At 46.1% G+C, this 14,505-nt stretch overlaps 1 protein-coding gene across 5 annotated transcripts in view; it reads right to left on the bottom strand.

The window, feature by feature from the left end:
- Window positions 1-435: 435 nt before the first annotated feature.
- USP42 (ubiquitin specific peptidase 42) overlaps window positions 436-14,505 on the bottom strand; it is a 36,854-nt gene continuing 22,784 nt past the window's right edge. For 2 of the 5 annotated variants that reach the window (XM_028706860.2, XM_028706861.2), the window contains exons 11-17: window positions 12,400-12,500; window positions 11,242-11,392; window positions 9,879-10,625; window positions 8,622-8,713; window positions 5,802-7,097; window positions 3,290-3,605; window positions 436-1,959 (exon numbers count right to left, since the gene is read on the bottom strand). In XM_028706860.2, coding sequence (XP_028562693.2) covers window positions 1,891-1,959; window positions 3,290-3,605; window positions 5,802-7,097; window positions 8,622-8,713; window positions 9,879-10,625; window positions 11,242-11,392; window positions 12,400-12,500 — 2,772 coding nt within the window. In that variant the 3' untranslated portion in view covers window positions 436-1,890. Of the gene's footprint in view, window positions 1,960-3,285; window positions 3,606-5,801; window positions 7,098-8,621; window positions 8,714-9,878; window positions 10,626-11,241; window positions 11,393-12,399; window positions 12,501-14,505 lie in introns of all 5 variants that reach the window. The other 3 variants (XM_028706862.2, XM_028706863.2, XM_077918600.1) reach the window with 3 other exon arrangements.

The raw sequence follows: 14,505 nt of genomic DNA, 5'->3' as shown, positions 1-14,505 counted from the left end.
ACTTAAAGGGTTATTTTAAAACAGGGGTGGGAAACCTGTAGTCCAGCAACTGGAGGGGCCAAAACTCTCATTAGCCCCAGACAGCCAGTGGGCAAGGATGGTGAAGAGGTAGTTCAAGAACATACGCTTCAAAAACTTGATCCTGTAGCAGCCAGGATGCTAGCTCTCTGCAACTGCAGCAATGGGGCATCAACCAGAGTGCGATTTCGTGAATAAAATATACAGCTGCTGTATCACTTAACCAGAGGACACACACACACTATACAGTAAGTGAGTAGTTATTACATTAAACGAGTCACCCTTAGCTGGGGATATACAAATACCACCATGAGCAGACAGCCTGAGCAGAGAGCATCAAGAATATAAACTTCGTTAAAAGTCATTGGTGTAGAACAAAATGAAAACATAACACTACACACTAGATGGAAACCAGTGTACATTGAGCAACATTGTTTTGACTTGTTGTATTTATATACTATATAAATTTTACATGCCATATATTTACAAGTGGGGCAAGTGCTTTATCTTTAAAAAAACAAAAGATCAAACTTTAGACATCTCTGAACAACACAGCTTGTATAAACCAGACAGATTATTCAGATGAACTGTATTTAATACAGTCTTCCCCACTCCGTCTCCTGATGCAGGACCAGTGAATTAAGTGTATCACAGTTTGATAGCAATTCATCATAAAAAAATTAAATCACAGTATGAATGTGTCTGTAACTAGAAACTTTTGAAGGGACAAGGACCAGACAACTGAGACCCCGTCAAGACAAGCAACGCTATAGTAAAACACAAAAACATAGTGGATGTATGAGGATGGCTCCTGCAGGCCGTTGTCGGAACGACGCAGGGGGACCCGCTGCCGCCACTGCTGTCATCTGTGGGCGCCTGAAAGAGCCATGGAACAGATGCCCGGGACAGGCAGCTGCAAGAGTGGAATCAAGGAGAGGCGGAGAGGCAAAGAGACAGGAGACAAGGGGAATAGAAGCTAAACATGGGGCGGGGGGAGAGTAGGGGAAGGAGAGAGAGAGAAAGTGCACAGAACAGGAAAGAGGAAGCCCCACAGAGTGAACAAGAGCCAACGGCAGAAGCCTTCAGTGGAGGAAAACTGAAATGCAGCGAGAGAGTGTAGTGGGAGAGACAGAAGGAGAGGGGGGCAGACATCTGCCGGAGACATCCCTGCACCAGCCTTCACAAGTTCATGGGTGAGACGACAAGCCTGGCCATTCAAACACCCTGAAAATGGCCGGCTGGCAGGTGGTTGGCGACATTGCAGGGCCCAGAGAGACAGCCCTATACATGGGAGTGGCCGCAGCAGGCAAGGGGTCTTCAGACATGTTCCAAGATACATTCAAAAACTGGTAAAGAGTCCGAACGGCACGTTTCACATAGTCCAAGACTGGAATCCGACGGGGTGGGAGGGAATGGATCGAGTTTCTAGTAGCAGACATCACAGAAAAAACAGATGAAGCTCTTGCAAAAATTCTAGTTGTATGTGAAATTTTTAAATAAGTCTTTAAATTAAATAAGAGACTATCAGTTGCAGCTTGATAATTCTGTGGTTTCCTCGCCCCTTTGCACCAGGTGTGTAGACTTGGAGCAACATCACATGAATAACACAATCAACCTGAGTCTGTAACTAAGCAGCATTTGAGATGTTCTAATTCCAGGGCATTAATTACTGTGACATTTACAGGGTATATTTTATGATGTTCAGCAGTTGTAGAAAGTTTCCATCCGTTTTTTTTTTTTGTTTTTCTTTTTCTTTTTTTGGATTGCAGGTAATTTAAAAAAAAGTCTCAAGGTAAAAACTAAAAAAAAGGGTTTCTTTCAATGGTAAAATTCTGTACAGTATTTCTGAAGCACCAATTATGAATTAAAGAGTTAATCGCTTTTCGGTTTATAAATATACTGCGAGCTGTGGAGGGATGGCTTCCAGCAGACACTCTGGATCTGAAAGAAGAGAAGAGAACCAGGTTATTATTGGATGCCTAGATCTGAGATGAGCTTTTATCTAGTTCCTTAATGGCACAGCACAATTGTGCGGCTGTGTCACACAAGCTGTAACAACTGCATCACTGACAATTCCAGCACTGAATAATCCTCGAATTGTTTCCTGCTTTCCTTGAGCCTTCAGCAGCAGAGAGTGAAATGGGATCACTCTCCCATCAATCACTCTCCATCAGTCTGGCTAAGAGACCAGCTGCCGTTTGGCTCCACCCCTCCCTGAAATGTCTCCGTTCAAGCTGGTCATAGGAACAATTATATTAGTACCAGAGTTTGCTGGTTTTCCCATTCCTTCCCTCTTTTTATGACATAATCATTGGCCTGCAAGCTTGTGGACAGGAACTGTTTCGTTTTCTAACTCTTTGTACAGCACCTAGGAAACTTTGCAGGTTTTATAAACGATCCCTAATAAACCATGCTAACCAAACTCAGTGGTTCAGCATCTGCTTTGGATGCAGAAGGTTCCAGGGTCAGTTCCTGGCTGGCAAAAGACTCAAGTCTGAAGCCAGGGACAGGCGCTGCCAGACAGTGTGGACAATACTGAGTCTGACTCAGTATAAAGCAACTTTCTATGTTCCTATGATATTTTGAAGCCCCTGAGGAAGCTTAGGATTACATCAAGCTATTAGCAGCATAATGAAACATGCACTGTTGACTGAATCTCGGGTTAAACAGCACCTTGATGCAATCATTTGTCAGGAACGCAGCCATTTTCCATTTGGATACAGAAGGTGGGGAGCTGTTGACATGTTGGGACAGTCCTATGGTTGGCCTGGGAGCTCTGAGGCAGCGCAGACAAAGCAGCCTTAGCATGATTCTGGGTTCCCAAACTGCTGTCATGAATTGTCCAGGTTTATGAAAGCGAAAGGGAGGACCACTAAGTCTTATGGGTGGGAATGCCTGCTAGAGGTTATCTCACAGACAGTGTGATATAATGGCTATAAGGCTGGACCAGGGAGGGCCATTTCCAAGTGGAAAGCTCTGCCTGACCTACCTTCACACAGATCCTCATAAGGATAAAATGGAAGGGGAACAGTGCATGCCGTGTCTTGAGCGGATGAGATAGAAATGTAATAAAACAAAATAAGAGGACTCCAGAGGTTGCCCGGGAGTGGGAGGGAGAGCTGCTTTACAGCAACTTCTGCCAGCGTGGGGATCCCCCAGGGATTCTGGGTGGCTACTCTCATCAGCTCCAGCTGATGACCACTGGAAGCTCCCCATGAAGGCGAAGGCTGCTCTACAGACACCACTTGGAAATTCCCCTCCACTTACCTACGTTACGATCTGTAGGTGGGCAGCAGCTCTCTCTGTTGCTACCTTCTAAGCTCTTGGTTTTCTGGCAAACAGTCTCTCCATCCTGAGGGCCCTTGCCCTGTTTCCTATATGCCTCCGAAGAAGAAGACTCAGTCATTTCCCATGCTTTGAGATTCTTGGTTTCCAAGCCGGTTGGCTTGGGAAGACGAGAAGCTGACGTTTCGGCACGCTCTTCTTTCTTCGTGCGTTTCTTCTTCTTCTTCTTTTTCTTCTTATGTTTATGCTTGTGAGTCTCGGCCTCGGAGCTGGATACAGACGGGTCCGAATCCTGGTGGTACCTGAAGGAAGCGGAAGCAAGTTAACAGGAAAATCCGCAATGCAAGCTCCTGGAAGGCAACAGGTTCTTCAGCCAAGAGGAAATTGTCCTGAGTGGGTCACTCCTCCCACTTATCCCGGGGTGTGTGTGCGTGTGCGTTCAAATGAGCGCAGACATTATTCCTACCCAGTTCATAATGACAGAGTGATTTCAGAATTTCTGCTGGGTTTGACTGGGTTTTGAGCCTCCCTACATTTCATTAGGTAATGTGGAAAGGGAGCCAACCTTAAGAATGCAAGATGACCAGTGGTCCACCAAGTAGTCTAATCCTCCTTTAAAGACATCCAAGTTAGTGGATGGGCAAGGAAACTTAGGGAAGGGCCATGACTCAGTGGTAGGGCACTGCTTTGAATGCAGAAGGTCCCAGCTTCCATCCCTGACACCTCAAGGCTGGGCACAGAGAGACCCTTGTCTGAAACTCTGAGGAGCCATTGTCACTCAGTTGTGATGATACTGAGCTAGATGAACCAATGGTCTGACTGGGGATAAGGCAGCTTCCTTTGCTGCTGTTCACCTAGAGAAGAGGGCATTCCCTCCATGGAGAGGCTCATGGTCACAGCTCACACACAGCTCAGTCTGCTATGAGTAACATGACCTGCTTGTTGTTTGCTGCCTTGGGATCAAAGACACGCTATATTATCTTTATTGCTTTTGTTTTCCCACCCTGAGGAAGAAGAGTATGACTATTCCCATTTTCCAGTTGGGGGACTGGGGTTGAGAAATAACTGTCAAGCCCAAGGTCACCAAAGTTATTCCACCGGGGGTTTCTTGTTGTTATTATGTTATGCGCTTTGTGTTCTTGTGTTGTAAACCACCCTGTGATCTTCGGATGAAGAGTTGTTTATTAAGTAAATAAATAATGGCTTACGTGAAACTTCCTACTCGATCCTCAGTGTAATTCACTAGCACCACAAAGTTCTAGTCACTTTCCTAATTAATAAGGCAATAAATCAGGGCGGCCCAGCTTTTCATACCAAGTGGGTTGCAAGAGTACTTCAACATGGAACCCGTGGGTCACACACTGCCTTCTCATGCGGGGCAGGGAGCATAGTGCACTAAATCAACCCTCTTCCCACACCGCAATTTAAGGTCTGCTAAAGGATTCCATTTCAAGAAGCAGGACCTTTCCTGCTGTGGCCCTAGAGCTTAGTGTGCCTCCCCCCCACCCAATGGGAAGAACAAAAGGTCCCCTTCTTGCTTTTGTGCCACAACCAGCGTAAGCTTTTCCTCTTCAAACCTGCCTTGGGCAGCTGATCTGCTAATACACTTTGGACCTGAGATTCGCTTCGTTTATTTTATTAGTGGATTTTAAACAGAAAGTGTTTATGAATGAAACATAGGACGCTTCCATACACCAACGGAGTTGTACCGCTGGCTCCATCTAGCTCAGTATTCTATACACTGACCAGAACCGCTTCTTTGGGATTACAGGCAGAGAGCGAGAGAGAGAAAGCTATTTCCCATAGCTGGCACTTCCTGACCCATTTCAACTGGAGATGTTGGGGATTGAACGTGCAAAGGAAGCTATTGCCCCTTCCAAGTGCAAAACAGTAGAATTAAAAATAATTAAAAAATAAATGCCGGTGCACTGCAGAAACCACCACATTGCACGGGTACCAGCTAGTTCGAGAAGCGGCAAGTCAGTTCCCATTCCAGGGTCATAAGCAACTGTCAGGGGAAGACCATAAAGCTTCACAAAAGTTGGGTGTGTGCTAGTCGTACTTAAGAGTAAGACTCTATCTCCCTTAGGCCTCCCCCCTGACAATAGGCACGGGGAAGCAGCCATTCCATTAGACTGCCTCCGTGGGACAGACAGGAAAGCTCAGCACCTCCTACCATTGGAATGTGCCAGCCGGTCATTGTAAAAACTGCTTAAGAATTGGTGCCTGAGTTTGATTCCACCCCCTCTCTTGTGTGCTTTCCAGATTGCAAACCTGTGGGGAGGGACTGTCTTGCTAGGTAAGCCACACTAGGAGCCTTCTTAGCTGAAGAGGACTACAAATGCTCTAAAATAAAGGAGTAGACCCGCAGAAATTAGCAGACATGGCTAACGGCGGGTCATTAATTTCAGCTGGTCAACTCCAAGTAGAACTTATTTGGGAATAGCCCTGGGCTCCTGCCACTGGCTTACCCCCCCCCTCACCAACTTTGCACTAACCTGGAATCTCGCTCTCTGTGTTTGCTTTTCAACTTCTTCTTCTTCTTCGACTTCTTGTGCTTCCGCCCTCTTTGTTCCTCAAGAGACTCACTCTGCGAGAGCTTCCTATACCTCTTTTCCGGGGGGGTCTTGCTCCCCTCGGGGCTCTGGCACCTCCTCTTCCTTTCCTGGTCGTGAGTCCACCTGCTTTTATAATGATCGTACTTATACGGGCTACTGTAAACATGACTTGATTTGCTATAGTCTCTCTCGCAGTGAGTGAATTTCCTATCTTGATTGTACCTGGGGCCGTGGGAAGAATAGTAGTAGCTGTAAGGCCTGCAGCTCTCCCATCTCCTCGGGCCATCTTGGTAATACCGCTCCTTGCTCCACGACTGCTCCCCTTTCCCGTAGCAATGCCTGCTCCGTTCAGGGTCCGTTTTGCCTCTACTGCGAGATCTGTAAGAGGGATATTTCCCCATGCCCCTCTCAGGATCAGGGCTGCATGGGAATCTGTAAGAGTTTGCATTGTAGTATTCTCGCCGGTAGTGCTCCTGCTTGGCTCGCTCCCTGCTGTAGGAGCACCACTTCTTGGGGTAGTGCCCTTCTGGCTGGCCCCGGGGGGCCACTGCTGCCTCCTCCTCCTCGCTTTCAGAGCGCTTCCTTTTGGAACGGTAGTGCTCTTTGTCTATTTTTTTTGAGGTGGATATTTTTTCCTTAAGGGGCGAATGGGATTTCAACTCTTGCCTTTCTGTATTTCCTATGAACTGTTTGCTGCTGCTGCTCTCTCCCAATCTGCCGTCGTCCTCCAAACACTGGCTTCCTCCAATGGGGTCCAGCCTTGTAACGGAAGGTTCATCAGGAGGCGGGACATCCTCGTAGCGTTCCGCACTGTCTTGTGTTTCTTGGCATTTTTCTGCCACGTTTACAGTGGCAAGCTTTGGAGAACTACATTCACCGTCGGACCTTGTAAGGAGGGGGCTATGCACCCCCTTTTCTGCTGCTCCCCTGACAGGCTCAGGGCTCTTTTCCCAAGCTGCTTTCCTTTCTTTTGGTCCCCTCATCTTTTCCGGATGGTCCTCCACATCACCTTCCCTAGGGAAGTCTTCCTCTGCTCCCAACGAACTGGATTTAGGGTCGTGCTGCCCATCACTCTCAAGAGGCGTGCTCTCTGTTTCGGCAACAGTCCTTTCACAGGGGTCTTCCGTCGTAGAGGTGATTTCAGGGTCTGAAGGGGCCAAATGAGTCTGGATGTTGTTGGGAAGAGTACTGGCTCCCTCTTCAGAAGGGCCGTCTGTTTTTTCTGTTCCACTACTGCTGCACATGAGAAAGAGAGAGATGCCACTCACCAGAAAAACAAATATACAGCAAACATTACATATACCCTCACACTTTTTTCAGCTTCTGGAAAACACTTCTCTCAAAGCAGAATAAAAGTCACAATATAAAGTACATGTACCAAGATGGTTTTAGAAACTCTGTTATTGCGTGGACACAGTAACTTCATTCACGTGTCACAGTAAACCACAGGTAATGTCTAACTGTGATCCCTACCTTAAGTGTTATGTCTAAACCAGGGATCAAGCTTTATTTTGCCTCAACAAACCACAGTACGTAGAAGAAGAAGAGTTTGGATTTGATATCCCGCCTTTCACTCCCCTTCAGGAGTCTCAAAGCGGCTAACAATCTCCTTTCCCTTCCTCCCCCACAACAAACACTCTGTGAGGTGGGTGAAGCTGAGAGACTTCAGAGAAGTGTGACTGGCCCAAGGTCACCCAGCAGCTGCATGTGGAGGAGTGGAGACACGAACCCGGTTCCCCAGATTACGTGACTACCACTCTTAACCACTACACCACACTGGCAAATATCCCCCCCCCCCCTGGCTTACTGATCATCATTTATTGGGAGTGGAACAAACACAATCCCTGCTTTGGGCATGATGTTAACCCAGGGGGTTGGTTTGTTTTCTTACAGCACAAATGGAAGCCTCAAAACAAACCAGAAAGGGGCAATCACGGTAAACTATTAACTATGGTTCAGGTCTAATTTTCTGATGATATTATGAACTTATATGCTTTGCTTCTATGTTTTCATTTTCCTGTATTATTCATGTTTGCACTACGTATTGTTACAATGCTGTTTTTGAAAAACCAATCAACTCTGCATTTAACTCCCCCCCCCATAAGTTTACTGTGATGCGCTAACTGACTGGGCCAATCTTACACTGAAGCAGAATTTTCAGAAATCTGCCTTGGAGCCCCACTGTTGATAGAACATTAAATCCCACAAGGTATAAATGCTCCAAAGTCTTGTGTTCTTTTAAGGGAATGAAAGAAGATGGTAGCTTGCCACAATCGAGAAAGAATTTGTTCTACCATAGCTCTTACAATTCTATTTAGCCACGGAATACACTCTGTCTTTAAACGAAGTCTTTGGGTCACTAATTTACATCAGGAATGTGGACTTCCAGATGTTGCTGGACTGCAATGCCCATTATCGGCTGCGCCTGATAAGAGTTGGAGTCCATCAACATCTGGAAAGACAAAGGTCCCCATCCCTGTTTTAAATGCTCAATGTTGCCCAAGCTTTAGAAATCTCAAGAGAGATCATGTTTAGACCGTTTTCAGGACAATTATATAGAACTACTTTCTGGAGTATATTAGCATAAGGTGCACAACACCAGATGTTGTTGAAGAGAAGGCAGAGCCCAAAGATTAAGTTCTGATTTAAACAAACCCTGCACTTATTTCCAAACAAATGGCTGCAGATCCTACAGAACTAGGCATCAGCAATATACTGTGCCTGAAGGAAAGCGTATTGGAAAAAGCACATGTGTTTTACCTTATTTCCTCCGATGAGGTTTTCAGTTGATTGTATCTGAAAGAGTCTAAGATCCTGTCTTCAGGGACTGGGGGCAAAGCTGTAGGCACACCCTATTATTGAAAACAAATAAGGTTAACATGCAGTATCAACCAATAGGGACAACAATTACTTTAAGTGCTTGTGAGAAACAAATTGCTGTCCTTCCTCACACGGGTAAGAGGCGTATTAGCTAAGACTGGCTCCCACCAAGTACCATGCTCAACAAACACCAACTAGAAAAAAGCAAAAGGAGTTTAAGTAGCTGCCTTATACAGAGTTAGACCCCTGGTCTGCTGAGCTTGGTATTGCTAAGGGCTTGCTAATGTGGTGCCTCCAAACTTCACTGAAGCTGTTTTGGCACTCCTTGAATAAGAAGCAAAGGTCTTCATCCAAGTCGAGCAGTACGAGTAAATGACACCAGCTTTTGCCATCCCTCCAGATGTTTTGATTTACATCTAGATGAATTACACAACCCAACCAACTCTGCCTATATTGGCTTACATCAATAACTTCACTTGTGGGATGGTTTGGACTACTCAGTCATCCCTGACCTTTGGCCATGCTAGCCGTGTCTGATGGGAGTTGTACCAGGTTGTGGAAAGCTGCCATAATGCAATGGCAGGTGTGTGGGGTATCCCCACAGCCATGCTGATAAGCCACAAGTCCGATGCAGACGGAATGGTGGTTTGGAATCTGGGAAGTGGCCCCAGAAATGCTCACTCACCAGCAAGGATGGATAACCTCTGCCCTTCCTAGATTAGCCGTGGTTGTCTACACCAGCGCCAACCATGGTTAAGGTTGCACCAGGACTCCCATCCCAGCTGGAATATGAAGTGGATTTACAAACCCCGGTTAAGAGGGAAACTGATTAGCGCTAGCCGCCACTGTTAGCATCATGGAATGCCGAAGCACAGGTAAGATCTACAAAGGGAGAGGGGAGAAAGAATTCATGCCACAGTGCAGAAGGAAAGGAGCATGGGTCTTGCTATCTACAGCTTCAAGTTTATTTGTATCCAGCCTTCCTTCCATAGAACACAAAGCTGTGTGCACAGGATTCCCAGGCAGTCTCTCATCCAGGCCCCAACTATACTCAGACCCTCCGAGCTCCAACAACACTGTTGCATCATGGGACTTCAAGACCACACCCTAGACCACAGACTTTGCAGGCCATGGTTTGAAGGGAGCTGGCATCACACCTGCACTGAGCCACAGAAGCTGGAGCGGAAAAATACTCACTTTCCCAGGCAACCCATTTGCTTTGGAGAACGGGTTTTCGGCTGATTTAGCAGGCTTTGCTTGGCTAGTGGAATCGTTGCATATCTGTCCGTTTTGTTTAGGGGTATCATTTATACTAATGGAAACAAGAACGGTAATGTTTTTCGGTGCTTCGTGCTGCGGAGCCTCCTTCTCGGCGTTGTGACACGACAAACAAGAGCCCTCCAATGCGCTGGCTGCATTTTCAGCTAGAATGCCGTTGAGAGGGGCAGCGTGGCCGTTCTCTTTCACCAGTCCTTTGGACTCCTCGTCGGAGTCTTCAGAAGATTCTGCCCCGTAAGGGACCAACGTGCTCGGGTTCAGCTTGGACTTGCCATTCACTACCAACTTGGAGCAAGGTTCGCTCGGAGGCATTTGCTTGGGGACTTGGTTAGGAGCCGAGACGGCAGGTGCGCTTGAGGTAGATTGCACAGCAGCAGGGCTGGAAATGGTCGAGGATGGGGCAGGCTTGCTGGGGTTGTCCAAGGTGCAGCTGGAGTGAGAGACACTTTGGCGAGCGGACAGCTTGTTGTGAATACTGATGGTTATTTTTTGCTTCTTGGAAGGGTCGGGAGTGGCGGCGGTGGTAGGCCTGTTCATCGTCCAGTTTGGGATAGACATGGCCGGAGGAGCGGAAGATGGCCTGGTGAGGGTGACGTTACTAGCGATTGCCACAGAACCGCTGGGAGTTTCTTTCAGGGATGCCGTTCCATTCAAATGATTCGAATTCTATGAATGAAAAAGAAATCCTCTGAGAAAGCGAAGCCTATGTAGAAACTAGCTTACAGCAGAAAGGCAAAATTTATATTTGTTGCTCCACCCACTTTCATATCTGGCTCCACCTACTGGTATGTGGCCCTTGGAAGGCTGCCCAGAAAGGAGTGCGGCCCTCAGACTGAAATACATCCCCTACCCCTGCATTAGAGCAACAAATGTACATAATTTGTTGTATCGAAAACCCAGAGTCCCATTAGAGTCGTACCTCGGAAGTCGAACAGAATCCGTTCTGGAAGTTTGTTCGACTTTCAAAGTGCGGTTTCTGAGTGGCTGCAGGAAGTTTGGCTTCCAAAAGAACGTTCGAAAACCAGAACACTCACTTCCGGTTTTTGATCGTTCAGGAGCCGGAACTTTGGCTCCCAAGGTCTTCGGGAGCCGAGGTACGCCTGTACTTGTTTGAGAGCAAAATTTCTGTAAATGTTGCAACATTTACTTTCCAGGTGTTTCACCTGCATTGCAACAAGAGGCACAGAGCAGTTACAATAACTTTTAGAGCTACAAGATTTCAGTAAACCCTTGCTGCCTAACTTGCTACCTTTATGCCGTTGGCTTCAGAAGAGAGAAGTACCTTAATCATGTGAGGGGGTAGTTGTGGTCCAATAAACCCTGGCGCAGTCTGCTTATTGACCACCCGCTGATTGATAACAGGTCGAGGAGAAGACTGCCCAGGAGTGTGAACGGAATGAATGTGTTCGCCGCCATTTTTCATGTCATGGGACCTAACAAATAAAAGACATATTGATCCACATTTGTTGACTTTCTTTCTTTCTTTCTTTTTCTTTCTTTCTTTCTTTCTTTCTTTCTTTCTTTCTCTCTCTCTCTCTCTCTCTCTCTCTCTCTCTCTCTCTCTCTGCACAAACCTATTTCTACCATGAAATTCTCCCTAGGGCTCCTATGACTTATTTGTCTATCATGCTTTCAGTCCTAGTCGACGTTCTAACCACTACACCACACTGCTATGGCTAGCAGCAGCTGCCAAAACACCATAGCAGACTTGCTACACAAGTTGCCCAAAGAACAGAAAAGGGAAGGCAGATAACATGCTTTTGACGTATTTGCAAGACTGCTTTCATTCCTTGCAAGGCAACACCCCATAATGACTGCGGAGGGATGTCAACCAATTTAGGTTACCCAACTGGCTAAACAGCAAGTGCTGGTCGGTTTGTGTCTCTGCTTGAACCAGCTCCTCCAAAATCCGTGTGCCAGATGCCGAAGAGTCCGTGAGTGCAGAAGGGCATTTGTATCCAGTGACTAGAATTGTCTGGCTAACAGGCTTCAAGTTAAGCCAAGAGTGGGTAAACTTCAACTTTGTGGAAATCTTCCTTTTTTAACAGAAACCCAATGTCTACCAACTGGAGCCAAGTACACAGTTGTGGCCTTTAAGGTGGTTGAACCAGATGTACTAACACTGGCCAACAGTTACAGGAAGGCTTGGTGAGGAAGACAGCAGTTAGCACACGTGCTTCAGAGACAAGTAAGGCAGGAGAAATCAGCACATTTTTAAAAAACCAGCACATTTTTGCTTGCTCCTGCTGTCGCTACAATCTTTGGTAGTCGGAAACCCTTTCCGATCTATGGCAAACCACCCAGATTTCTACCAGTAGATAGACCTTCTTTCTGCCTGCCCCAATTTCAGCCCTTGAATTAGGAATAATTTCTCAAAAACCAAAAGGCTTTAGATGTAACTAACAATGGCATAGCGCAAGGGAAATCAACTTGCATATACCTGATATAAAAAAGCACGTAGGCTTGTTGATTCAATACAGTCCTGATGTCACTGTTTGAGACGGTGGAGTCATTCATCTGGTACCACTGCCCGTTACTGGCCTGCAAAAAAGAAGAAGAAAATGTTATTGTCATCTTTGCAACTGGTTACAACATGGCAGTGTTTTTACACAGTGCTTGAGCACACAGTGACATCTCAAGGTATTTTAGGACGATGTGATTATCTAGATCAGGAATGAGGGACTGGCGGCCTTCCAGATGTTGCTGGATATTTATTTCATGAAATTTATATGCCCCTTGATTGTAAAACAAACACACATCTCAAAACGGTTTACAGAAAAAAAGGCTGCCTCTCCCATTACCCTCTGCCTGCAACTGATGGAAGCTAAGAGTCCAGGAACATTTAATAATAATAATACTAATAATTTTATTATCTGTACCCCATCCATCAGACTAGGTTGCCCCAGCCACTCTGGGCAGCTTCCAACAAATATAGAAGCATAATAAAACATTTGGTGGACTAGTAGCTCAATGCCCTCCCATCAGATGTCCAGGAAATAAACAACGATCTGACTTTTATAAGACATACGAAGTCAGCCCTGTATAGGGAACTTTTTAATGTTTGATGTCTCACCACAGTTTTATAATTGTTGGAAGCTGCCCAGAGTGGCTGGGGAAACCCAGTCAGATGGGCAGCATATAAATAGTATTATTTCGATGGACCTCTGCAACTTTCAATATCATTGGCAATAATATCTCTAGAAGTGCCTTTCTAGGATGTGGCTGAAAGGAACTGATGAATGGTGGGCACTTCCTGGAAGTGGTGCTACAGGCCTCCTAGGCCTGCCCCACATAGTTTTATTCTATCCCCTAGTAGCAGGATCCCATCTAACAAGCATCCTAGAGACCTCTGCAGAGGAAGATGCAGATAACCTTACCCCAGCTGAAGACCAGGAGGAACCCACAGTAGCTCAAGGGCAGCCTAAGAGACACCTCATCTGTCTCCCCATTTTAAGTCCGGCCTTAATCACCAATTTCTCCAACACCAAACTTAGACCTCAGGAGCGAAGGTGGCAATAGAGCTAATGGGAAGTCCCAAAGTCACCAGAGGAACGTTCATCTGGTTGCCAAGAAAGCTCTATCACCAGGGCTCTATTTAGAAGGGTCTACGTGGGAGGAGGACAAAGACGCCACTGCAAGCAGTGACAGAGATGGAGATGGCAGTCTCTATGTCTTTTCTGGACATTTGCTGGGTTAACAGCTCCCTTCCAAGATCATTAATCTCCTGCGCTCCTTGGCTCAGCTCCTGTGCCAGTTCTGACTCTGGTTCCATCCTCCCCACCAGGTGTTGCTCACACCCATTTGTAGTCTTTAACATCCATGCGGAATCGCTGGGAGGACATCATCCAGAGTTTTGGAATGTCCTGTCATCATAACGCAGATGGCACACAGTTCTACATCTCCTTTCCATTAAAAACCCAGTGGGTCATGAAAGTCTTGGTGCCACAACTGAAAAGGCCTTCTTCTGCCAGGTACCTGCCCACCATATCAGATGGTGGCAGGACCAAAGAAGTGCCTGCAAAATGGAACAAAGGTCCTGGGGAAAGTTCACACAGCTGAGGAGCAAGGGATTTAATTCCTGAGATATCATAGGAAGGTAGACCAAATTCTGAAGCAGCCCAGCCTATGTTGGCCAGCTAGTTCTCCCAAATTATTCCATCTCGCAAGCATACTAGGTATCATGTCCAGCAGACATGATAGAAGCAGGAAGAGAAATTTGTGTGTTTGATGGCACTTTTGAGATCAGAATTTTCAGAATGCCAAGTTGAAAGAGAAAGTAAAGTGGAAAAGTTAAAAGCTGACTAAGAGTTCATCCATCTCCTAAATATATTTTTTAAGGGACAGTAAATAGCTTAAGTAGACTGTTTATAATATGCCAGGAAACCATAATCTCTCTTCTGCCCCCAAATAATGCATTCAAGTTTTGGCATCTTTTCCGTCCAACTTTTTTGCTCCATGCATCCACATAATTTGTAAGACCTTGTAACAGGCATAATTGTTAACTGTACCCTATTATCAACATAAACAGAGCTGCTAAGTGCACCTA

Source organism: Podarcis muralis, chromosome 14, assembly GCF_964188315.1.
Source record: "Podarcis muralis chromosome 14, rPodMur119.hap1.1, whole genome shotgun sequence".
NCBI classification, from domain to species: Eukaryota; Metazoa; Chordata; class Lepidosauria; order Squamata; family Lacertidae; genus Podarcis; species Podarcis muralis.
This window is presented reverse-complemented; position numbering and strand designations above follow the sequence as displayed.